The following is a 27126-nucleotide window of genomic DNA, read 5'->3' on the forward strand; positions in this document are numbered from 1 at the left end:
TCAGGAAGACAGAGGTACAGTTAGTGGTGCAGTAAAAGTTTGCATAATAACAATATAAGAATGATGATGATGATGATAATGATGCAAATGAAGAGGAAGGAGGAAAGAGGAAGCAGAAAACAACAAAGATGGGAATAATAAGAAGAAGAATGATTTGTTAGACTGTTCCAGTGTTTAGTCATTAACTCAACATTAAATGATTAAATGCTATCACTGCACAGCAGAAGTGCTAAGACCACTCCTCCTGGTGAAGAGGATTGGTCTGCAAGAGTCCTGTGCCAGTGCCACATAAAAAGCACTTGTGCTGGTGCCATGTAAAAACACTTCTGCAGTACCATGTTAAACGCACTGAGCACACAATGCAAAATGGATGGCATTAGGAAGGGCATTCCAGCCACAGAAACTGCCAAATCAGACTGGAATCTGCAGCAGCTCTTCCAGCTTGCCAGTCCTGGTAAAACCGTCAAACCATCCAACCCATGCCAGCATGGATAATGGATGATAAATGATGATGATGATGATGATGATGATGATGATAAATGATGATGCTGATGACAGGATTGTTACTGACGAACCTGATAATTTCTTGTTTATTTTCTAGGACTTTATCATCAGTTGCATTTACAGTGAGAATTATGCTAAACTCATCACTGTAGATTGCCATCTGTGAAGAGAAAGAAAAGGTAAATAGTAGAATCAGCCAAACCTTAAGCTTTGTAGGAGCCTCTATGTGGTTGCTCAACATGTTAGAAGTAGCAGCCAAATTTCCTTCAAATCACATCCTCCTTACTGTTTTACAGAAGGAAGGACACAGTAGACATTTAGGCAGTAGGCCGAATATTCTACTTCATTTAAAATAACCACGTGATCCTTGAGTGCCTTTAGCTGCTGAGTTCCCTCAGCTGCAAGCATAACCCTAGTTCTTTATTTATATGTTTTCTGCAAACATTAATCTACAATTATTTAAATTGAGCCCAAGTCACAGCAATCTACACTTAGTGTATTTAAGCATTTACTGCTTCAAAATTCCTGACCAACACAAAAGTTTGTATATTCTTACAAATGCTACCTTAAAGCTTGTCAGATGTGAATGTGTAATTGATCTCAGGTAGCAAGCTGGCAGAATCATTTATCTTTATTGTTCAAAATGCTTAGCAGTATTTCATTCATCTTCACATTTCGAGTTCAAATTCTGCTGCGGTCAACTTTGCCTTTAATCTTTTCGGGATGGATAAAATAAGGACCAGTTGAGTACTGGAGTTGATGTAATCAACTTACCTCCAGCCTTGAAAATGCTGGCCTTGTGCCAAAATTTTAAATCAATATTACCAGAAGCCTATTGATACTACTCTTATTAAATAATAAAAAATAACAAAATATAAAAACTAAGAATTAACTGTATTGACTTACCATTACATTCACTGTATCATGTTTAGTAGAGTCTACTTGGTCAACAGCTACTACAGTAACTATATATTCTTTTTGCGTAACAGCTGCTGGGACAAACAGATTATGGAGATTGCCGGTTGAAGGGTTGATGAAGAATTTGTCCCTATCTTTACCTGTTAAACTATAGACTGAAACAGAATTCTCCCCAGCATCTTTATCTTCAGCCTAAAGGGATATAAAACAGAATATACTAGATATTGAATAACTAAGTTTATTAAGAGAGATTTCATTGAACTATCACGTCTTATACGTTTTCTATCTTTGAAACACATTATGCTGGTCTACACAAACCTTCGTTTTCTTCACAACTATTATTTTAAAAAACCTTTTCCATTAAAAAAAAACACTATACACCATACTTGTTACGTTTTCCTTCATTATGCAAATAGACACAAATGACATCAAATTAACAAAAATGGACATAATCAACATCATATTGTCTACAACCTAACATCTGATGAAAAAATTAATGTTTTTTATCCAAGTTTTTTTGTTTTTTTAACAGCTATAAAACAATTAAGTTAAACATTTCGGTTCTGGAACCACTGGAATTGTGTGGAAATAATGAAAAAAAGACCTGATGGGTTTAGCCTTTGTCATATACAGTATTCTGATTCGTTCCTTCTCTCACATATTCTAAATGCTTTAGCAGAGGTGGGAGCTACATGTAGAGTATGAATAAATTGTTGGGTATCACCAACATTTTTGTCACTTGGTGGCATTTGCAACATTTGGCATCTCATCAAGTAAGTCAAGTGCATGGCTGCTGCAGTATCTCCTCAGCCAGGCAATTGTTTGTGCTGATGCTGTATTTCCAGTTACTTCTAACAATATTTATTGCAAAAGTACAATATGCCCTTTTTGCTGTCAAAATCAACAATAAAATCATGGCTGTGTATAATACATGATATGAAGCTGCAAAGTTTTATGTTATCCATTTTTTTAAGAAAAATCACAATGATGTAATGGAAACATTATTTTCTTTTAAAATTTTAAGGAGGGAAGCTGGCAGAATTGTTACCTCATTGGACAAAATACTTTGTGTCTTTTCTTCTGGCTTTTAACATTTTGAGTACAAATGCGGCCAAGGTTGACTTAGCATTTTATCCTTTTGGAGTTAATAAAATAAATATCAGTGAAGCTGAATCAACTTCCCCCTCCATTCCAAACTACTGAGCTTGAGCCAAAGTTAGAAGGAATTATTGTTCATGATTTTTATGACATTGGAATATGTTTTAGATAAAATAACATATTAAAACCTAATATATCAGATAAAAGTAGATTATCTTCTCAGGTAATCATATTGAGATTTTTAAGACAAAGCCCAAAGATCAAAAAGCATATTAAACATGAACTTTTACAGTGCATTTTCCTCCGTTTTTAGAATTTCTGTCTTTCTTAATGATGGATGAGTATGATGATGAACTTTGTATTAACTCTTTACATCTTTCTGGTTTTTTTTTCTTTTTTTTATTTGTTTATAGCAATTGTATGAAATTGGAAACTTAAGTACTTTTTATTCTGAATTGAAAATTAAGCTCAGACAGTGTTGTTTTCCTTGGCAAAATCCATCAATTAAAAAATAAATAAACAAACCTGTATTTTGCCAATTTCAAAAAATAGTGAGGCAGAAATTGGAATTCCAAAGTAGAGTGTATCTGTTGAGAATTGTGGACCATTGTCATTGGAATCTTTGACATTCACATCTATTTCAAGAGTTTTAACTACAATAAAAAGTGATTTAGAATGTATTTGTTAAGGTGAATGAAAATGTATCTTTGCTGTAATTGTTGTTGTTTAGATGTGATTCAGAAGACATACAAGCTAAATATGTTCCAGCCATTCTAGCCAAGACACCATTTCATCTTTTATTCAGACAATCTTTATAGAACTGCATTATCAAATGTGCCTTCCTTTCTTTTTAAGGTGATAGGAGTGACATTTGACTGCTATTTCTAGCAAATTGAGTAACATCATAGAAGCTCCCTTACTGGTTTGAGACGGTAGAGTTCTGACTTGCATCACTCCAATACAAAGGGTGGTTAAGTGTCGAAATAAGAATGCAATATTTAATGCTGTTAGATTTGTTGATATAGTCATATGGAATTATGGAAATGGCAGAACTGAGAAAGAACTTCCAGTGTAATTTAGTGGGAAATTTCATGCTAACAAGACTGGTACAGGTAAATGGTATGTCCTTATACCAGACTGAGTAAAACTGGTTCAAAGAAGAAGTATTGTCATTATACCAAATTAATTATAGTTGGCTTCAACAAATAATATGGCATTATCCCAGGTTAGGTGTAAGGAGTTCTAACAAAAAGTATTGTCAGTTTGTTATTATAGCAGGTTGGTCATGGTTAATATTGAATCTTAAAGTATTAAACAAATAATGCACTCAAGTATTAAATCAATGTATTAAAAACAGAATTAACCCTTTAGCATTTAAACTGACCAAATCTGGCCCAAATATTCTATCTGCTTTATGTTCAAACCAACCAGATCCAGCTTCTTACTCTTATCCTACAATGTCATTCTAAATACATACAATGACATCATCGAAATCTTAAAGTTATGAGATAATGCATGATTAATTCAAAGCAATGTGAATAAATAAGCATTACATTTGAGGGAGTAATCTGAATATTAAAGGATTAAAGAAGTATGAGATTAAAGAATTTTTAAAAAATTTAAAAAAGCATGAAAGAATTTAACAATAAAATCCTCCAAAAATAAGAACTAATTACATGATGTAGCAGATTAAGAGAAGAAAGAAAGATTTAAAGAAATAAAGAATAAACTAAAGAATGGAAGAATTAAACAGGAGACTTCCTCACCAATGTTATTGCTGCTAACAGATCTTTTTCCTCGAGTTGACTTAACAACATCCACATTAAGTTTAAGAATTGGTTTATTTTCTCTGTCTATTGGTTTTTTATGCATCAGTTGTTTATCTTTGATATAGAAATATTCTAGAAGAAAAGAAAGGAGATTTGACAAAATATCTTCCCTTATTTTGTTTTTCTGTAGTAGTTATAATGGTAGTAGTAATAGTGGTGGTAGTAGTAGTAGTAGTAGTAGTAGTTGTTGTTTAGCCCTAGGTCTAAAAGACCTATGATCAAAGCAATTGCAGTTTGTTCTTTATTTAGAAATGGTGTATCTGAAATGACATTATCTAATGATAGTATCATCTCCCCATTCACATCCAGTACATCTCTTGCTGAAAAAAACATCTCAGCCAAGGCCATCCTGTCTTATCTCGTTTAAATATTCAGGACTATTTCATTCAATTTGGCTGTCCTATTTTTTTAGAAAGGTAAAAAGATGGTAGGTTGTGATAAGAAGGCAATTTGGCAGCTATTTCTAGCAGCTTGAATGACCAAGCAGATGTCTGTTCTCTCATTATCAAGTTAATAACTGTTGCTGCTCACAACCACCTCATTATCGCAGGTGATCAGAGGTATGTTTAGGGGTGGTCGGTTCTCTCCTGATTTTGTAGACGACAGCAGTGAGAGACAGCTTCTTCTTTGGCTAGATTTGAACTCAGCTCTATAAGTTAAGGAAGAGTGTGGTTTGAGTGAGATTTGGCTACTATTTCTAGCAAGTTAAGTAACACTATAGAGTAGTGCTTCTCAAAGTGGGACAATGATTGCAAATAATGTTCATGTGGGCTCTTGTTATTCAGAATCACAAAGAAGCATCTATTTCATAATACTACCATGTGAGATGCATATTGTTTGATACACTGTATGGACAAACATATAAAAACAAGGCAGAGAGAAAGAGAGAGGTGGGGTGTCTAGTCAAACAAATTTACCTTTATAGTTTGTGAGCCGGAACTCGACATTAGTGCCTTGAAATTCTTCAAGGGAAGAGAAATTGAAAAGGCTTCTATTGCTGACTATCTCTTCTGCAACTTCAATTTCTATTACACTTCCAGAACTTATCTTTGGAGCATTATAGAATTTGATGGTGACCTATTGAGGACAGAAATGCAAAACCCAGATTAGTAAATAGATAGATGTTAGTTCTAATTTTATTCTGCTTTTTGTTTGATGAACAATAGTGACACAGGTTAAAGGTTTCCAAGGGATTACTTAGTGGTGCAAGTGATAAGGGATTGTCTGTGAAAATTGCTGGAACAAATATCACATAAGGTATTTTTATTTGAAAGCAATTTCTTTAGATTTCTTGTTGTGTGTGTATATATATATATATATATATATATATATATATCATCATCATCTTCATCACTGTTTAACGTCCGCTTTCCATGCTAGCATGGGTTGGACGATTTGACTGAGGACTAGCAAGCCAGAAGGCTGCACCAGGCTCCAATCTGATCTGGCAGAGTTTCTACAGCTGGATGTCCTTCCTAACCCCACCCACTCCGAGAGTGTAGTGGGTGCTTTTACGTGCCACCAGCACGAGGGCCAGTCATACGGTACTGGCAACGGCCACACTCAAAATGGTGTTTTTTTTCATTGCCACCTGCACAGGAGCCAGTCCAGCAGCACTGATATATATATATATATATATATATTATTTCTTTACTACCCACAAGGGGCTACACACAGAGGGGACAAACAAGGACAGACAAACGGATTAAGTCGATTACATCGACCCCAGTGCATAACTGGTACTTATTTAATCGACCCCGAAAGGATGAAAGGCAAAGTCGACCTCGGCGGAATTTGAACTCAGAACATAGCGGCAGACGAAATACCGCTAAGCATTTCGCCTGGCGTGCTAACGTTTCTGTCAGCTCACCGCCTTAAATATATATATATAGCAGAAGGTGCATGGCTTAGTGGTTAGTGTATTTGGCTCACAGTCGTAAGGTGGTGAGTTCAACGGTGCATCGTGTCCTTGAGCAAGACATGTTCTAGTCCACTCAGCTGGCAAAACTGAGTAGTACTTATATTTCAAAAGGCCAGCCTTGTCACACTATGTCATACTGAATCTCCCTGAGAATTACATTAAGGGTACATGTGTCTGTGGAGTGCTCAGCCACTTGCACATTAATTTCACAAGCAGGCTGTTGATTGGATCAACTGGAACTCTCATTGTTGTGACAGAGTGTCAGTTAGTTAGTTAGTTATATATGTATATCAACAAGATATACATACATATATATATAAATAATAAATAATATATAATATATATATATATATATTATATATTATATATATACATGCATATATGGGTACAGGACGTTACCAACAGTGCAAATGACATGAAATACGTAAACAAATGAGGGGAAAACAAGTGAAATACATAAACCACGAGAAAAAATGGAAAACAGGACAAAGAATCACAGAGAAAGGAACCTTCATCAGTTGTTGGCTGTCTCTCTACTCCTCATTTTGAGCATTCAATGACAATATTTGTCTTCAAAGACAGTTGCTCCCATAAATTCTAAAAATAAATTAGTATATAAAAGTTTCCACTATCATAACAAATGCTTCTGCATGGTACTGAGAAATATATAGAGAGTGAAAAAAAGTTTCTTCTAAGCGAGCAACTCTAGACTGATTCCAAAGTCCATCTACAAGTGCTTGTGAATCAGTGATTGCTTCTACAGGTGAAGTCTACAAGTGCAAGTGAAAACGATTCAGAAAATGATTATAATAATAATAACAATTTTTATTATAAATAATCTTGACATTCTTTTTATTTTACATAAGATATTCTTTGCATTCTACTATTGTTTTATTGCCATTTATTTACAAATATTATAAATATTATGGGTAAAATATTCTTCTGGGAACGAATTAAAATTTATGACATTGCTACAATGGGAAATTATTGCTCTGCTTTGTGATTCTTCACTTTATGAGTGGTCTCTGGGATCAAATAAACTCGTATATTGAGGCATTACTGTGTGTGTGTGTGTGTGTATATATATATATATAAATATAAATATATATATATAGTTGAAATTTACAGAAAAACAAAAGATGAAGACAGGTGTATAAACAACAAGCAGGTGTATAAGTTTGATGCTCAGGAAGGTGAGAAAGTCTTTTACGTTTTGAGTCTACACTCTTCAACAGAAAAGGAACACAAGGAAATAAAGAGAAAGAACAAAAAAGCTTGTGGAGTTAGCGGTTTATATATATATATATATATATATATATATATATATATATATATATGTATGTATGTATGTATGTATGTATGTATGTATATTGCATATCATAGTGTTGTATTCCACTTTCTCCTCTTATTTTGCACTGATTGTGGGCCTTCACAGCTACATATAAAGACATGTACATATACATACATATATACACAATATATTGTTACATACCTCTTCTTCTACCGTTATATTGCACTGATTTTGAGCCATCACTGTTATATTGTAACTGCTGGGTTGACTGGGGAAGCTTGATGAAATACTCAATCCTCCACTTGACTCATCAATACTGAATATGCCTTGATCTGCACAAAATAAAGATTTCATCTTGTTTGTTTGTAACACCATAAAAACAGGTGCATGCACACATACATATAAATATATACACTTACACACATATATACATTTACATATATAATCACAAAGATACACAAACACACACTCACAAATACACATACACACAGACACAGACACACACACATCTTATATATAAAATGGCAATTTCTGCCTGCCTATCTGTCTGTTACCATCTTGCTGCCTACACCAATGAGAACCAATCTTCACGAAACTTGGCATACATGTTAAACTAACATCCAGTTCAATTATAAACTAATTGAATTTCAATAAAAATCTACAATGGGTCCCCCCTAGTGGGGTTGGGCTATTATTTGATAAAATGCAAAGGGTGCAAAGAGTGTAGTGTAAGGGAAATGTGGTGATATAATGAGTGTGGCTGATATCAGGGAAGAGGAAGAACAGCATTTTGTAAGTGACAAATATGGAGTGGTAGTGGAATGGTAACATTAATAAAGATGTCATTCAAGGATATACACGTGATGCTGCATACATACTTTCGTAAATACATAGATACATGCATACACATGCACATAACTAACTTTTAAAATGCCAAGGAAGAGAAAGAAAGGTGGGTGTGAGGAATACACAGCTTTAAGGAGAGAGGGGGTAAGTGGCTTTTCTGCTGTCCATAAAAACTAGGCCAAAGTCTCTCATAATCTATAGATCATGGGTTCAATTCCTAGACCAGGTGGTGCATTGTGTTCTTGAGCAAAAACACTTCATTTCACATTGCTCCAGTACTCCTTTTGATCAGTGGGGAATGTTAACCAAGCCAGCCAGAGCGGAGGCATCATTCAAATGCTAAAACGAGGCAAAGCACATTGTGACCAGCAATGTATAACAATGTCTGATAGTCAAGTTTGTCACCTGATATTGACACTAATATTTCACTGGTATTTTATCAACCCTGAAAGATGGCAAGCAAGTTGACTTTGATAGGACTTGAAAATCAGGACATAGACATAATTAGAATATTTCTAGGTGTTTGATTGTTTGTCTACTAATTCTACCATAATTAAATACCAAAAGATATCTTGCCTAGTGATCTTCCAATTCTGCCATAAATGAATACTCCAAGGTCACAGAATTTGAAAACTCTTTTGTTTAAACAAAATTAAAATGTTAAATATTTTTTTTCTTTCATATCAAAATATCAAAAGCAAAATCCAGAGAACTTTACTAACCTTTTGCTAGTGTGAAGGAGGTTTCACCTGCAGAGTTGGCAAAAGCCAACATTGTACGATCTACTGCAATGTTATTAGCAATGTAGACAGTTGGTCTAAGCTGTATTTGGTTGTCACAGACATCAGTGACATTGATAGTTATGGTGTGGGTGTTGTTGAGCTGTGGTTCACCCAAATCACTGGCAAGGATTTCTACATTGTACATTGTATTTGTTTCATAGTCAAGACTATGAGTGGTGTATAAATCCCCAGCTGTAATGGAAGTTATGATAAAGATGATTAGAACATAACAATTATATCAGACAGACTAGAATCGAGTGGAATTCTCTTTTATTTCATTTGTTTAAAGATGTAAAAAAGAAGACTGTAAAGAGAGTAACTGAGCTAATATCAAAGATTAGACAGTGAAGAAAATGAGAGAAAACCCGATGTTGGCTGAGGACTAGAAAAGATGGAGGGAGGAGGTTGTATCTCTTGCTGTGTACCGTCAGAGCACTTTGCCCTCAGAGTTGTGGATTCGGGTTCATTGAGACAGATGTTGATGCTATTATTGTCATTGTTACCATTTTGCTTTTGCATCAGTTCTGACTCAACTGATTTACAGCCCTGATTAACATCCACAGATCTAATATAGGGTGTGATTTGAAGGAAATTTGGCTGCCATCTCTTGCAAGTTGAGTAACATCATAGAGGATTATGTGGGTGTGGCAGTGGTTATTATTTAATCTCAAATCACCTTTGTCCTTGTAAAACTAGGAAGAAAGGCATTCCAGTCATGACCAACCCATCTTTTTTCAAACAGTATACATAAGACTATCTGATATATCCTTTCTTTTTAAATGAATGGATATGATTGAAAGGCAATTTGGCTGTTATATCAAGTTACTATGTAGAAGTATTCAGTGGTCATAGTTGTTCTTTAACCTTAGAACAGCCTTCAGCTAGAACATCTACGATCATGACCACTTTTTCAGACATAGTGAAGGTAAGTGGATTAGTGGTGCATTGTGACCTTGAGCAAGGTGTTATATTTCATGTTGCTCCAGTCTACCCAGCTGCCAAAAATTAGTGGTACCTGTAATTCAAAGGACCAACATTATCACATTCTGTGTCACACTGTGAACTATATTAAGGGTACACGTGTCTGTGTAGTGCTCAGCCACTTGCACGTTAATTTCAGGAACAGGGGCTGTTCTGTTGATTGCACCAACTGGAACCCTTGTCATTCTCATCATTGACTGAAGGCCAATATAACTTCTCAAATGGAATGTTATCTACTACGTCCTTTTCTTTTCAAGACAAGACTTAGGAGAGATTTGACTACTATATTTAGCAAATCAAGTAATCATGTAGAGGATTCCTCATTGGCTTACACATTGTGAACCAATGTTTTGAAGTTATTAAAAAAAAAAAAACCAAAGAACTGCTTACTTGTAGGATTAATAGTAAATGGTAAAGAACTGTTGACTAGTCTGTAGAAGATCCGACCATTAGATCCTGAGTCAGCATCAGTGGCCGTGACACTGGTAACCTGAGAATAGAAAACAAGAGAAAGTAAGAGAAAGAAACTCAAAGGGTGGGGGGTGGGGGAACCTTACGCTCCTCAACACATTCAAAGATGATGCAAGATGACTATAACTTCAAAATCAGTCATTTTGCATTTCATTCAATTAAAATATTTAGACTTTATTAATTTTTGTCAGTTAATGTTATCCAGCATTTTTAGGACATCTTATAACCATACTTTCCATGTATATGATGGCTTAGGTGGCCAAATCTTCAGAGTTACCGCCAATACTATTCTTGTTAAAGAATAATATATATATTAAATCAAAAGGATCAAAGATTCTTCCTGTTCCAGAGGTTCATAAAGTCAGTTTTTCAGATTCTGTGGTACATCATTCAACTACTGCCGTAGTTGAATAATATTCTTAACGTAGCTTTTTTGTCGCAGTCTGTGTCTTCCAAGCAGTCTCACGAATTCAGTTTTAATCGAAATCAAATTTAGTTTTCTGAATTATGTCTGACTTGTAATAAGCTACATTTAAACATAAAATACTTAAAATTTGGCACAGTAGAACAAAGGTTAAGAGAAAAAATGTATAGACCAAACTGGTTGAGTGATGGGTAGTAACGCCCGACATCAAAATTTTTTTCATGTTTTCTGAAAAAGCAACGTACTACATGATCCAGGAATTGAAACTACAATTTTATGATTATGGATGCAACCACTAATCTACACACACACACACACATACATATGTGTGTGTGTGTGTGTGTGTGTGCGTGTGTGTACATGCACACATATATGTATATAGATGTGTGTGTGTGTACGCATGCATGAACATAATTAGACAATGTACAAACAAACAACAAAGGATAAGTACTCAATAAGTAAATAGCATATAAAACTGAATAAATTCAAGAATAAAAGGCAACAGTATTTTCTTTTAAATCCTTGAAAATAGTTATTACTGAGCATTCTAAAGAGAAATCTATCATTGAATAGTATTCTTGAATTTATTGAGCATCATAATATATTTACACACTCATATCCTTATGCACGCACACACATATCCTTATGCGTGCACACACACACATACACACGCTATATATTAACATTTAACATGCTTAAGTACATCATGTTGCTCTACAAGTTTTCTCTCTTCTCAATGCGACACCAATGCACCTGCAGTTATAAGAGAGAAAACTCACACAGTGGCATGATGCACCAAAACGTGCTGAAGGTTCCTTAAACACCAATAAGCAGGCTTAGGTACCTTTAGACAAGTTCATAAATTGTAGAGAATTATTAGACTTAAATTTCCAAAGAAATAATAGCAGAACTTACAAACAGATTAGGACTGTCATTTTCTTTGACAAAAAATGTTTGGCTACTTGTCACAAAAACAGGCTGATTATCATTCTGGTCTTCAACTCTAATGGAAACAGTGACTGTGGATTGTCTTAGTGGGTTGCCATTGTCTCTAGCCTTTTCAAAAAGACAAACAAGTGTAAAATTTGAGAGTAAAAGGGATATAACATAACTGAATAGAAGATAACTCTTTCTTTCTCTCTCTCTCTATATATATATTTAGAGAGAGATAGGTAATAGTAATCGTTTCTTATTAGGAAACAAATTAGTTTTTTACAGGATTGCAAAGAGAAATGCTCAAGTTAATTGAGACAGGGATAAAAAATTTTAGTTACAGAATAAAAGCATTACATTTGGGTCAACGACTCAACATACAACTGTTGTATGTTGAGTTGTTGACCCAAATGTAATGCTTTTATTCTGCAAATTATAATTTTGTGTGTGTGTGTGTATATATATATATATATATATATATATATATATATATATATATATATGTCAGTATGTATGTATATAGATTGTTTGAAGTGGTGTACAGATTTTATATATGAAGAAAAAGGAGATAGTCAGAATTTTAGATAATTCTTTATTAGCACTTTTGTCTAATCCATGGAGACTTCTCAGATATGAATTTTACAGAAAATTTCTTTGCCTTTTTAGAAATCTGGATGAGGATATTTTTTTGTTTGCTTTGTTATGTATATGTGTGTATATATATAGAAAAAGAGAAAGAACAAAGAGGAATGAAGGAAGGAGAGAAAAATGAGAGAGAGAGATAGAAAGAAAGACAGAAGAGAGAAGAAAGTAAAAAGAAAGGAGGAAGAGAAAAAGAGAGAAGAAAGTAAAAAGAAAGGAGGAAGAGAAAAAGAGAGAAGAAAGTAAAAAGAAAGGAGGAAGAGAAAAAGAGAGAAAGCAGCAACTTTTTCACATTTTTCTTCTGTGAGATGGTTTTTATTGTTATATTTGGGGATAGTAGTTTCTTCCCAGGTTTTGTTTTTTTAAAGAATGGGAGAAAGAAAGACAAAAACAAATCCTCGGCTAGATTTGTATAAAAGGCAAAGAAATTTTCTGTAAGACTCATATCTGAGGAGTCTCAATCAATGAGACAAAAGTATTAATAAAGAATTAACCAAAATTATGACTGCCTCTTTTTTCTTAATATATATGTATGTATGTATGTAGATATATATATATATATATATATATATATATATATATATGCATTTATATATATATTATTTATATATATATGTATATGAGTGTTTCTATGTGCGCATGTGTGTGTGTGCATATATATATATATATATATATGAGTGTTCCTATGTGCGTGTGTGTGTGTGTGCATATATATATATATATATATATATATATATATATATATATATAGTGAAAGAGAGAGAGAGAGAGAGAGAGAGTTAAATAGATAGCTAGATAGATAGTTTCAGTACAGGTACAATCAACAAAGAAGTACTTCCTGTGAGAGATAAATATCAATTTAATACACAACCAAAAAACTGACAAATATAGATTCATATGTTTATGATATTTTAATTAGGCATATTCATAAAATACGCCATGTATTTTATGATGATATAGATGTTTGTTTGTTAAAATGATGTATATATATTACATGGAAAAATGAAGGTGCAACTGTTTTATCGAAATCGTATATTGTTGTTAAATGCTCGAAATATGAGACTAGAAAAACAGCCAACAACTGATGAAGGGTCGTTCTTTATCTTGTTTGTTTTGTCTTCCATTTGTGTCTTTCGTTGTTTGAAAGAATACTTCCTGTTCCATGTACTTGTGCTTCATATTTTTTTTGTTGTACACGTTTCATGACGTCCTGTGCCCACATATACATATATATATATGTATACATATCATCATCATCATCATCATCATCGTTTAACGTCCGCTTTCCATGCTAGCATGGGTTGGACGATTTGACTGAGGACTGGTGAAACCGGATGGCAACACCAGGCTCCAGTCTGATTTGGCAGAGTTTCTACAGCTGGATGCCCTTCCTAACGCCAACCACTCAGAGAGTGTAGTGGGTGCTTTTACGTGTCACCCGCACGAAAACGGCCACGCTCGAAATGGTGTCTTTTATGTGCCACCCGCACAAGCCAGTCCAGGGGCACTGGCAACGATCTCGCTCGAAAATCCTACAGGAGCCAGTCAGGCGGTACTGGCAACGGCCACGCTCAAAATGGTGCATCTCATGTGCCACCCGCACAAGAACCAGTCCAGGGGCACTGGCAACGATCTTACTTGGCTTGCCGGGTCTTCTCACGCACAGCCCATTTCCAAAGGTCTCGGTCCGTAGTCATCGCCTCGGTGAGGCCCAATGTACGAAGGTCTTGCCTCACCACCTCAGCCCAGGTCTTCCTGGGCCTACCTCTTCCACGGGTTCCCTCAACTGTTAGGGTGTGGCACTTTTTCACGCAGCTATCCTCCTCCATTCTCACCACATGTCCATACCAGCGCAATCGTCTCTCTTGCACGCCACAACTGATGCTTCTAATGTTCAGCTTTTCTCTCAAGATACTTACACTCTGACGGGTATTCACATTGACATTACACATCCAACGGAGCATACTGGCTTCATTCCTTGCGAGCTTACGTATGTCCTCAGCAGTTACAGCCCATGTTTCACTGCCATGTAGCATGGATGTTCGTACGCATGCGTCATACAGTCTGCCTTTTACTCTGAGTGAGAGTCCCTTTGTCGCCAGCAGGGGTAAGAGCTCTCTAAACTTTGCCCAGGCTATTCTTATTCTAGCAGCTACACTTTCAGCGCACCCACCCCCACTACTAACTTGGTCGCCCAGATAGCGGAAGCTATCGACTACCTCTAGTTTTTCACCCTGGAATGAGATAGAAGTTGTTTCCTGTTTGTTTGCAGTCTTTATTGCACCTGAACATCTGCCACAAACAAAAACTAACTTGCTAGTTAACCTGCCTTTGATGTTGCTGCACCTCTTATGTGTCCATAGCTTGCACCGGGTACATCTTATAGAGTTACTACCTACTCCTTTTCTACATACTGAGCAGGGCCATCTACCTGAAGGGGTAGACATATAGATGTAAGTATGTACATATACGTATGTATATATGCATATATATATATATATATATATATATATATAGCAATAAGAAAATGGAGGGGAATATGTGGTACTCATCAACTTGCAGACATTGTATTATGTCAATTTACTCATCAATTAACCTGTTTATTATCCTTCTGGCAGTATATTCGATAGATATTATCCGTTAGTGGGTTGGATTTACAACCCCTAACTTTCTTGGAGATATATATATATATATATATATATATATTATTTATATTATTATATATATATATATATATATGCATATATATATATATGTATATGTATGTGTATATAGCTATATCTGCTTATCTATCTATCAATATATATATAAAAGTAATAAACTAAGGAAAAAAAATATTTCAAAAGGGTGCGTAAAACATCCAATTCACTGGTACATCAGTTGAATACTACATAAATAGGGGTATGAAGCAAATTACAAACAATAAATTAAATAGAGAGATTCAATTGACAGTCTAATAATTTATTTATATTATAATGTAACATAATATACTCTGAATATCATATAATATAACATAAAAGATTACTAAAAACAAAAAAAAAGCCAACAATTTGTTTCAACTTATATACATTATTTGATTTATAAACAATTCCTATCCATTTATATATAAGTCTCTTCAGAGCTTTGGTTTGAAAGACAGATGAAATTCCATGTGAAAGGACAGGTGGGTTGCGAAAAAATTAACTCGTGCATATATGCAGTTACACATAAATCACACATGTGTACACATACAAACATATGTATCAGACTACTGTACCTATAGACACCTATATATATATATATATATATATATATATATATATATATATATATATATATATATATATATATATATATATATATATATATATCCATATATATATATATATATATATATATATATATATATATATATATATATATATATATATATATATATATATATATCCATATATATATATATATATATATACACACACACCTAGAATAAAAGTAAAAGAAATTAAAAGAGATAAATTCTGCAACTTACCACAACTTCAAAACTGTGGCTGGAGCTCACTTCCATATCAAGACCAGAGACGTGTAGTCTTCCCGTGATGGCATCAATCGTAACACTTCCCTCTGTCCAGACAAAAAGAGAGTCAACAATATTGTTCAATACCTTTATGATATGCCTGTTTGTTTGTCCAGCTGTCACACATGCACACACAAATGCTTCAATAAAATATAATTCATGGAGACAAATATGATGTATTCCATTGACACATATGTCTTACCTTTGAGAGAGAATGGCATCAGATTGTAAGTTATGTTGCCATGCAGTAAACTGTCAGAATCTGTAGCTTTGACAAGAAATGTCTCATCACTGTTTTCCTTAACACTGAATTCATATGCTGGTTGCTGAAACACTGGATCATGATCATTGATGTCTTCGATAATGACAATTACCTGAACAAGATTAGACAGAATAGGAATACCTGTATGTAGTAAGTATGCTAATAAGACAGTTCTCAAGATTTGTAAATATGCGGTCGAGTTTGTGTGTGCATTTATGTAGGTGAATGCACCTGCACTTATGTTCTGCATGAACATGTATTTTTAGTACTTAAGTGTGTGTGTGTGTGAGGGAGAGTGTGTGGGTGTGTAAGTATTGTTCAAGTGTAGTTAGTGTAAGTTTAAGGTGTTATTCTACATGGGTTTGCTTGTGTGCATGTGCGATACATATGCTTGTGTGTGTACATGTGAATGATTTATGTGTAACTGCATATAAGCATGGGTGTGTACAAGGATAAAGTGGATAAGGTGGCATAATCATGTGTGCCCTTTCTGTATGTGGGCGTGTATTTAGCGGAGTGGGGCGGGGGGGGGGGGGGGTTCAGTGTGTGTTTATGTAGTCAATTACTATGCATTGGTATGTTAGAATATGTGAATAAATATATTAGCATGTGTATGTGTGAGACATTTAGTATTGGAACATGTGTGTGAAGTTTTAGTCCTCAAAGCACATGAAGGTAATGAAGGTAAGTGTATTTGTGAATTACTAATGTCACGCCCAGAGGAACAAACAAAATGACAGGCGAATTCCATCAGATTTATACAAAATTTTTTGACTGTGTTCTCTTTCCTGTTTTCTTTTTTCTTCTTTCTCTTCATTACTAGTAATGATAAAATGAAAATTGATGATGTTTTGTCTCAAAAGGAATATTAGATACTAGCAGAAATACCTGGCTTTGCCCGGGTTAAAGAGAATAATGAAATCTAAAAACGCCGTCTAGACTATGCAACCCTCAGCTGTTAGTAGCTATGATACCATATTTCTACATTAATAACTCTCCAATCCATGCCAGCATGGAACATAGACATTAAGTGGAATGCCAGTCTCTCATCTAGGAGGGCCTTGAAATCAATGTTACCAACTGGGGACTATGTGTGTCGCAGTGATAATAAAAAGACCCAAAGGAGGTCTGCAACGATATAATTTTACTCAACACTTTGCAAGTGAATCAGTGGAGGCAAAGATGCGTCTCATTTACTTGACAATTTATGCACCACATTGCAGAAATCACAATGTAAGTATATCTGAAAGGGTAGTCTTACACTGTTGTACCGTTGAATTACAAATAATGCTCATCTGTTATGTTCGGGTTAAAATTTCATCAACATCAAAAATATATGAATTTTCATGGGAGTTATGGCCGTTAAGCAAAGAATATAATTTCCAAATTTCATAAAGATCCATTCAGTACTTTTGACGTAGTTTTGGATAAGAAAACAAATGACTAATGTGTGTGTTTGTGTGCATGTGTTTGTGTGTGATGGGTGTATATATGTATAGCTATCTGTATGCATGTATATATATGTATATATGTGTACATATTACATGTACACACACACACATATATATATATATATATATATATATATATATACATATATATATATATATACATCTACACATATGTATACATATACATGTATGCATATAGATCTATATCTATCTATATATATATATATATATATATATATATATATACGTATATCTATGCATATACGTGTACATATACATGTATATGTATACATATACATCTCTTTCTCTCTCTTTCTCTCTCTCTCTGAAAGTATCTGTCATTACAGTATCGAAATGTGATTGTTTCAGTTAGTAGAATAGTTTTATTTTTAAAGTGAAAGTATTTGACATGAGTGTTTTTGTTTCACTTTTGACACGTAATACTTAAATAGTGGAGGAGATATTACGTTGCCGTGGGCTCGAACTCTGCAAGAAGTTAAAAATTTTTTTGACTAAAACACAACTGGAACCCTAAGTAAGGCATGTGTAAAATTTGAATGAAATTGGTTGCGTAGTTCTCGAGTTTTAGGGATTCACACAGACAGACAGACAGACAGACACACATTCTCATTTTTATATATATAGATTCCAATTCAATTTTTGAATTTCTGTACTTCTGTGTATTTTTCATTCTGAATCCAAGGAAGACAAACATGCTATTGAAATATTGTTAATCTCTATTTATCACATATCATATTATTCTCTTCTTATTGTGTGTAACAACAATAACAACAACAACTGCTAATATATGAGCCCCACCTGAAATTTTATGGAACAGTTTTCTTTTTATTAAATGACACCAGTAGTTGACAAGTACTTTATTTTATCACCCCATGAGATGAAAGGTAAAGTTGACTCTGAAAGATTTGAACTCAGAGTGTGAAGAGCCAGAATGAATACCGCAAGACTTTTCGTTTGAATGATTTTACCAATCCACTGCCCTCCCTCTTAATAATGATAATGATAATAATTTATTTTATTTTCCATGGGGGTAAAAGTGTGGTGGGGGTTTTTCAAAGAAATGTGTATGAAGAAACAAACAAAAAAACAACAGCATAAAAAGAGAGAAAATAATATGACTCACTTAAGGCACAACCAGTAAAGGTCAGACAGAGAACCCCACAGACCCAGGATTACTCTGACTAGAAAGGGTATGTAACCTCCCCTAGCTGCATTCTCCAGCCTATTGGTACATGTCACATGTAGGCTCATTCCCCTGGGTTGTTCTTACCACTCTCACCCAACTTTCAGCAAATTTACTGGGAGCAGTACCACTCTCTCCACTAACAATACTTTCTACTAAAGGCACAAGGTCTGAAATTTGAAGTGGGGGAAGGGACTAGTCGATTACATCAACCCCAGTGTTTCACTGGTACTTAATTTATTGATTCCGAAAGGATGAAAGCAAAGTTGACCTCAAAGGAATTTGAAATCAGAACATAGCAGCAGATAAAATACTGCTAAGCACTGGAGTGCTAACAATTTTGCCAACTCACTGCCTTATTCTCTCTCCAATAATAATAATAACAACAACAACAACAATAACATCCTTACTGTAATTTCAGAAGAATTCTTTGATGACTCTTCAACAACTGTCAAGGTGAAATTGGTTTGGATGGGATCCCATCTTAGTGGCAATTTTGTCCTTAGAATACCCTGGTAAAAAAAATGTAATTTAAATAATAGAATAAGATAAATATAAATAAAAGATATGTGGAATGATAAATACATTACAAAGGTCCTACAAGAAATATCCATATTTATAGATGCAGGAATGGTTTTGTGTTAAAAGGTTTGCTCTGCAATTATTGGTTTTGGGTTTCATCCCACTGCATCGTACTTTGGGCAAGTGTCATCTACTAGAGCTTTGGGTTGACTAATGTATTGTGTGTGGAATTTGGTAGATGGAAACTATAGAGAAACCTATAGTGTATAATATGTATATATATATATTATATACACACACTTACACAAGAAAATACCTAAGCAATAGCTTTATGCATTCATTGAGTTGTGCACTGTAGACTTACAGATGTTTCAGATGTAAATTTTAGGTGGATTCATGGTTCCGTTTTTCTCAGTCAGTTGATTGAAAGATTGAAAACAATGAACAACCATTATTGATGACCACCAGAGGAGTTGGTGGTGGTGGTGTATGAAATTTCAATATCCTATGTTAATACTATTCAACCTTAGTAACAGATAACAATAGAGGAAGGCTGATGGCTAGAAAAGGGTGACCTAGTTCCTTAGAGATATAACAGTAACCAGCTTCTCACTTATCCCACCAAGGGCAAAAAAATCCTGAGTTTCCTTTACCAGGGATACAGTGAACACATCAGCAGCAGCAAGTTGGATAAGCAGCAAAGCAGAGGAGTCTGAGACCAATTGTGGTGGTCAAGTGGAAGATCTATACCATTAGACAATGGTTGGACATCAAGTAGCAAATGAGCTGCTACTGTGGGGTAGCCTCCTCACTCTCGACCATGCTCATTGCACTCTTGTACACTGCTTGATACTTGGCAAGGAAACCCAGAGAGGCAGTCTGGTGGGCACCAATTGCCTTGTTCACCATTTCTTACTGAACAGAATAGTTAATGTTAACAGTTGATGATGACAAGGATCTCACTATCTTATATACCTTCTTTTTTTTTAATTTAAGATGGTTAGATTTAATTTTCAGAGAGATTTAGCTGCTCTTTCTAACTAATTGATCAACCATGCTGATAGCTCTCTTAGTAGTTAAAAGCATTGTCAGTTACTATTGTTGTGTTAGTAGTGCATTGCCATTACTGATCAAAAAGACCAGTGATCAACAGTATTTCAGCCATGATCATCCATAATACTTGTTCAGCACCATGCACCTATCCATTGTGTTTTCCCCTTAACGGCTGGTAAAGTGTGATGTGAGGCAGACTTAGTCACTATTTCTAGCAGTTCAAGTGAATACACAGGAATCCCCCTTTATTTTTTTAATTTATTGGGTTTCATAGCTGAACAAAGCTGGTTGATTTGATATTTTATGAAATAATTCTGAACTCACTGATTTGCTGTCAATGGTGAAAAGATCACTGCATGTTTTCAAATAATAAGTAACATTCAATCTTCTTGAAGCATTCACATTCACGACAAAAGCATCGGAGACATTTTCTTTTACATATGCAATAAGCGGTATGCTGGAACTTGTTAGTAGTTGAACTGTATGGTTTGTACAAAGCTGTCCTCCATCACAGGCCTGGATAACTATAAAATAGGTCATGGGGTCAGTCAAGTTCTTCTTAGTTGTCACCTTTCCTGTGGTGGCATCATTGATATTGAATAGGTCAATGTAATTCAGCAGAGAGTAAATAATAACATTATAGTTATTTCTAGAGCTGTCAATGTCAACAGCATTGACTTCAAACACTTCCTGATTTGGCTCAAGGGGAAGATTTCTTGCAAAATAACTTAGAGATTGGAATCTTGGTGAATTGTCATTCACATCTTCCAAATAAATGGTCACGACTTCCGATGTTGACCGAGGATTCTTTGCATTGTCAGTTGCCACTATAGTCAGCTCAAATTTCTTGACATTTTCAAAGTCAAGTTCTTTATTATTTTTTACACTTACAACTCCAGTAACATTGTCGATTTCAAATGCTTGGTTTAAGTTTCCTTTGGTTATGGCATAGGTCACATTATCAGAGTCACCATCATTAGCAGTTACTTGAAAAATATTATTGCTATTTGAATTTTCTTTGATCGTTCTATTTGTCTGAAGTTTTTGAAATTTAGGTGAAAATGTATTGCTGTTGAGAACATTAATGGTAAAGGATTTCTGTGATGTCAGAGGAGGAGAGCCATGATCTTGGACACAAATAACCAAACTGTATGAAGGCCCAAGTAGATAGTTCAAACTGTTTGTAACTGTTAAAGTACCACTGCTGGAATCAATGTGAAATTTGTTATATGTCTCAGTCAGGTAAAATGTAAATCCTGGGATGAAATCATCATCATTTGCTGTTACATTGCTCACCACATAACCAGGTGACACGTTATCTAATATGTCAACCACATCATTCTGGAGCAGAATTTTGGGATGATGACTATTCACAGGTAGCACATGGATAACGAGTTGAGTGGAGGAACGGTCACTATTTTGACTGAAGCTGAGTGTGACATTATATATTTGTTTATCAAGTACTTCATTGATGATTATACATCCACATGTGCTGTTATAGTCAACAACATTGTTTGATAGTGTCACTTTTATCTTGGATATATCAACATGTGTGTCAACCATTAAATTTGGTGAAAGCTGAAAAATACAGAAATTTAAAATAAATATAGAAGACAAGAAAATGAGTAAGACAAAAATATATTAATACAAATATAGATGCCATTATTCAATCTTAGATTAGTTCAAATCAAGTAAAGGTGTTCCAGCAATGATAATCCCATTAGAGGCTGTCTTGTTAGTTGGTACCCTTGTAAAATATGATGTATAACAACAGATGTGTTGTAGGGTTGCTGTTGTGTTGTGTTTGGTTATTGGTGTGTTGTATAGATACTATATTTTCCAGTGTATAGTTACTGACAGTGGTGAACTGGGTTTAAAAATATTGGTTGCCAAGAGACTAAAGGGGCCCACCTGCAACTACAATGCTTTAGTTTAATTTTTTTTTTTTTTTTTGTTTTGTTAAAAGTATTCTTTTCACCTGTCTACAAACACAGTCAGGCTGAAATAATTAATGCATTCTTCCAAGAGTGAATAAAGAATTCTCAAACTTGAGGGGATGGGCCCTTTAGATACTATCATGGGACCCCATATATGGATTTTAATGTTGCAGGGGCCCACTTGCCCTCAGGGAAGCTGGCAACTTGGCCAGTCCACCACTGGTTACTGGTGCATTGCTTATTTACTTATGTGTTGAACACTTACTGTTGAATAGTTAGAGTTATGTTGGATAGCTCCTAGTATTTTATGCAGTTACTGGTGCACATTTCGTGTTGCATAGTTACTGTTGTGCGGTTACTGGTGCACATTTGGTGTTGCATAATTACTGGTGTATACTTAGAGTTGTGTTGTACAGTTATTTGTGTATTGTATAATCACAGGTATGTTAAATGGCAATTGTCCCATATATTTCATAATCATGTAGTTTTGAGTTTGCTGTGTGAATGCTTCTTAGCTTTCTTGGTGGAGCTAGTAGTTGTGTGTGGGTGTGTATGCTTGAGAGACAGAGAAGAGAAAGGGAGAGAGGACAGAGAGAGAAGAGAGAAGGAGAAATGAAAAGAAAGGAAGGAGAGAGAGGAGGAGAGATAGATAAATAGATAGAGAGGCAGATAGATAGACAGACAGATAGATCGATAGATAGATAGATAGATAGATAGACAGATACACAGACAGACAGACATACAGACAGACATACAGACAGACAGACACACAGACAGACAGACAGATAGATAGATAGATAGATATATAGATAAACAGATAGAGAGGAAATAGTTTCCAGAACTTGACTGCAATGTTATCAACCCCAAAGAGTGTGAGACTTGGCTTTGGCCGGAATTGAACTCAGAAAGTAGTCACAAAGTATTCTATCTGATGCTTTAATGACTCTGCTAATTCACTGCATTGGTTTTTTAATTAGTATGACTCGTTGTCTATTAAAATTCAGTTTATTTTAGGTGTTTGGTGAAATTTCAACCCTTCCCTACTCGAATTTTTTCAGTGCTGAAATGAACAGGATTCTATAATACAGAGATAATGAGTGGCAGACTAAATATGCTGATTGGTTCTCTGGTAATGCTACCACCACCACTGCAGCAGCAGCAGCAGCAGCAGCAGCAGCAGCAGCAACAACAACAACAACAACAACAACAACAACAACAACAACAACAACAACAACAACAACAACAACAACAACAACAACAACAACAACAACAACAACAACAACAACAGCTGCCATCACCATCTTTGCCACCGGCGCCTGCTTCTCTGGAGTAAGAATTCGGTTCCAATCTCACTCCCACCTAATTCCTCTCCGTCACTATTTTCCTAACAAGTGTTGACTTGTAGGTACCCAGGATGGTTTCAGCTGCATCAGTTTCAAAATGGACATTGAATTCATTCCTCCTCTCTCAAATTTTCATGTAAAATCTTTTAAAAGAAAGTAAAGAGAAATTCTTACTTGGAATATGTCAGTTCCAACTGATGTATTTTGTTTCACAAACAAATTAAAATGGCTTTTGACAAACTCAAACGGTTTTATAACCTCTACCATCAGCAATGCAGCACTTTTGTAGAATCCTGTATGTTAAACAACAGAAGATCAAGTTTGACTTACACACATAAACACACACACACACACACACACACACACATACATACAATAATTAGGATTAAAAAAATGTAACTTAAGTTTAGTACAGGTGTATGTCAATTATACTAATACAACAACAACAACAATAACAATATGCTTCATTCTTGGATAAAGCAAAAGAACCTAAGAATGTGTGGAATGAGAGAAAATATTCTCAAATTACTCTCATAGAGAATGAAACACTGGAAAACAGAAGAGCAAAGAATGAAAAACTTGGAGAAGTTAAAATAAGAGAAACCTTTGGAGGTGTCGACCTTTCATTGCTTAGAAATGGCAGATCCCTCTGGGTCATATTAATCTCAATGAAAAGGCTCAATACTATTTGGATAAAGGGAAAGAAAAGAAAAGTAGGTGCAGGCATGGCTGTGTGGTTAGAAGCTGGCTTTCCAACTACATAGCTTTGGGTTCAACCCCACTGTGTGGCACCTTGGGCAAGTGCCTTCTGCTATAGCCTTGAGCCAACCAAAGCCTTGTGAGTGGATTTGGTAGACAGAAACTGAAAGAAGCCCATTGTATGTGTGGGTGTGTATATCTTTGTGTCTGTGTTTGTCTGCCCCATCACCACTTGACAAATGGTGTTGGTGTACTCACATTCCCATAACTTAGTGGTTCAGCAAAAGAAAAAAAAAGTACTGGGGTTGATTAGTGCAATTAAAATTCCTACAGAACTCGGATAGAAGAACTAGAAAGCTGCTCACAATGTACAACACAATCCACTGTAAAAGTAATACCAACCAACTCTACTTACCAAGAAAGAAGGAAGCAGAGAACTACTAAATACAAATGACACTGTTAATACTGCAATACTGGGTCTGAAAAATGATGTTGTGCAGAGTTTCAGAAAGAATACTATCAGAAGCACGAGAAACTTCAAAAATAGCTGAAAGAGTAGGAGAACTTGAGGAGAAAAGGAAGAGCAACAGAACAAAGAAATGGAAAGAAATAACCAATTGGTGCAACAAAGTGAAAATGTTGGCTCTGGTTGACGGACAGGAATTTGAAAGAAAAGACAGAAATGCTAATTATACCCACTCAGGAGCAAGCCCTTAAAATAAATCTGATGAAGGCAAAGAGAGACGAAAATCAGTCACACAGCAAATGTAAAATCTAGAGGAAAGGAGACGAAGGTATCAATAAATTTTTGGATGAGTGCAGTGTACAAGCAGAAAAGGAGTGCAAAGCGCAGGCATGACGGTGGAGGCAAAAGAGAGTATTGACATATTAGCCAAGTGTACGGCTTAAAAACAACAGAAAAGTGGTATGAAGGAGAATGTGTGATAGAAAATGAGAATTACTGACCATATTACTGAAGCAAGAAGACTAAATATGAACATAGAAGACAAAATAAAGATCATTGATTCTGCAATTGCCTAAAAAAGATTCTTGAGATTTGAGGAGACTTGTCATCAAACACCAAGATAAACTACTTAATAACTAAATTAGCTTGCACAAGTGTGCTGCTGGTGGTGGTGGTAATTTGTAACTTAGGTGCAAGGTCATAAATTTGGGCTAGTGAAAGGAGGGGTATAGATGATTATATTGATTCCAGTACTGTGGGTAATCAATAAAGGGAGGATGGAAATTGACCTTGAAGCATTTTGTTCAACACTTCATTGATACTACTAATCCACAAAATATGAGAAACTTGAAAATTCTTTCCAAATGTTTTGGAACTTACCATTGTCAGCAACAATCATCAAAGAAATAAATTTGTCTTTTATTGGTTTGACTTGGTAACTGCTGTTTATAATCACACTACCATTATTCTGAATCTCAAAACGATTGTCACCATATATTTTATATGTAAGTGTACTCAATTTATCAGGATTAGATGCTGGCACCTGACAAAAACAAAAATATAATATTACTTTAAAATTACTCATAAAATATGATTATGTGGTTAAGAAGTTCACTACATGAGCATATGATTCTGGGCTTGATCTTACCATGTGGCATCTTGGCCCACCATCCAAAGATCCTTTCTCACCATTTCATCTCACATCTTCCAGTGTCTACCCCTTCCACAGGTAACCTCCACAATTACAGCATGGCTTTGGTTGGCCTGAGGCTGTAGTAGTAGACACTTGCCCAAGGTGTTACATAATGGATTGGAAAGCAAGCTTCTTACCCTACAACCATGCCTGTGCCTCATATACTTAGGTTTCATAGTTGAGTCCATCTCAGAGTAGAAACAGCTGTCAGCTAACAAAGTTCATAAAATAATCGTTTAGTCTTTTGTCATCTCTCTTTCTTATATATATTCTTTTACTTGTTTCAGTCATTTGACTGTGGCCATGCTGGAGCACCGCCTTTAGTTGAACAAATCAACCCCAGGACTTATTTTTTGTAAGCCTAGTATTTATTATATCGGTCTCTTTTGCTGAACCACTAAGTTACAGGGACGTAAACACACCAACATCGGTTGTCAAGCAATGGTGGGGGAACAAAAACACAGACACACAAACATATATACACACACACACACACACAAACACACACACACACACACACACACACACACACACATATATATATATATATATATATATATATATATATATACAACAAGCTTCTTCGTTAAGTTTGCATCAACCTACTAAATCCACTCACAAGGCTTTGGTTGGCCTAAGGCTATAGTAGAAGACACTTGCTCAAGGTGCCTCCAGTGGAACTGAACCTGAAACCATGTGGTTGGGAAGCAAGCTTCTTATCACACAGCTACGCCTGTGCCTATGTATGTATGTATGTATGTACGTATGTATGTATGTGTGCATATATATGTATGTGTGTATATA

The 27126-nt window shown here is 35.1% G+C and overlaps 1 protein-coding gene across 3 annotated transcripts in view; it reads right to left on the reverse strand.

The window, feature by feature from the left end:
- LOC106877697 (protocadherin Fat 4) overlaps positions 1-27126 on the reverse strand; it is a 133235-nt gene that overhangs the window by 12500 nt on the left and 93609 nt on the right. For all 3 annotated transcript variants that reach the window (XM_089339770.1, XM_089339769.1, XM_089339771.1), the window contains exons 30-44: positions 26010-26172; positions 24140-24258; positions 21010-22263; positions 19521-19622; positions 16396-16567; positions 16149-16240; positions 11981-12121; positions 10561-10660; positions 9130-9381; positions 7763-7893; positions 5267-5426; positions 4287-4421; positions 3046-3173; positions 1411-1614; positions 576-664 (exon numbers count right to left, since the gene is read on the reverse strand). In XM_089339770.1, the coding sequence (XP_089195896.1) occupies positions 576-664; positions 1411-1614; positions 3046-3173; positions 4287-4421; positions 5267-5426; positions 7763-7893; positions 9130-9381; positions 10561-10660; positions 11981-12121; positions 16149-16240; positions 16396-16567; positions 19521-19622; positions 21010-22263; positions 24140-24258; positions 26010-26172 (3242 nt within the window). The remainder of the gene's footprint in view (positions 1-575; positions 665-1410; positions 1615-3045; positions 3174-4286; positions 4422-5266; positions 5427-7762; positions 7894-9129; positions 9382-10560; positions 10661-11980; positions 12122-16148; positions 16241-16395; positions 16568-19520; positions 19623-21009; positions 22264-24139; positions 24259-26009; positions 26173-27126) is intronic.

This window comes from Octopus bimaculoides, chromosome 22 (genome assembly GCF_046866305.1).
Source record: "Octopus bimaculoides isolate indiv1 chromosome 22, ASM4686630v1, whole genome shotgun sequence".
Taxonomy (NCBI): Eukaryota; Metazoa; Mollusca; class Cephalopoda; order Octopoda; family Octopodidae; genus Octopus; species Octopus bimaculoides.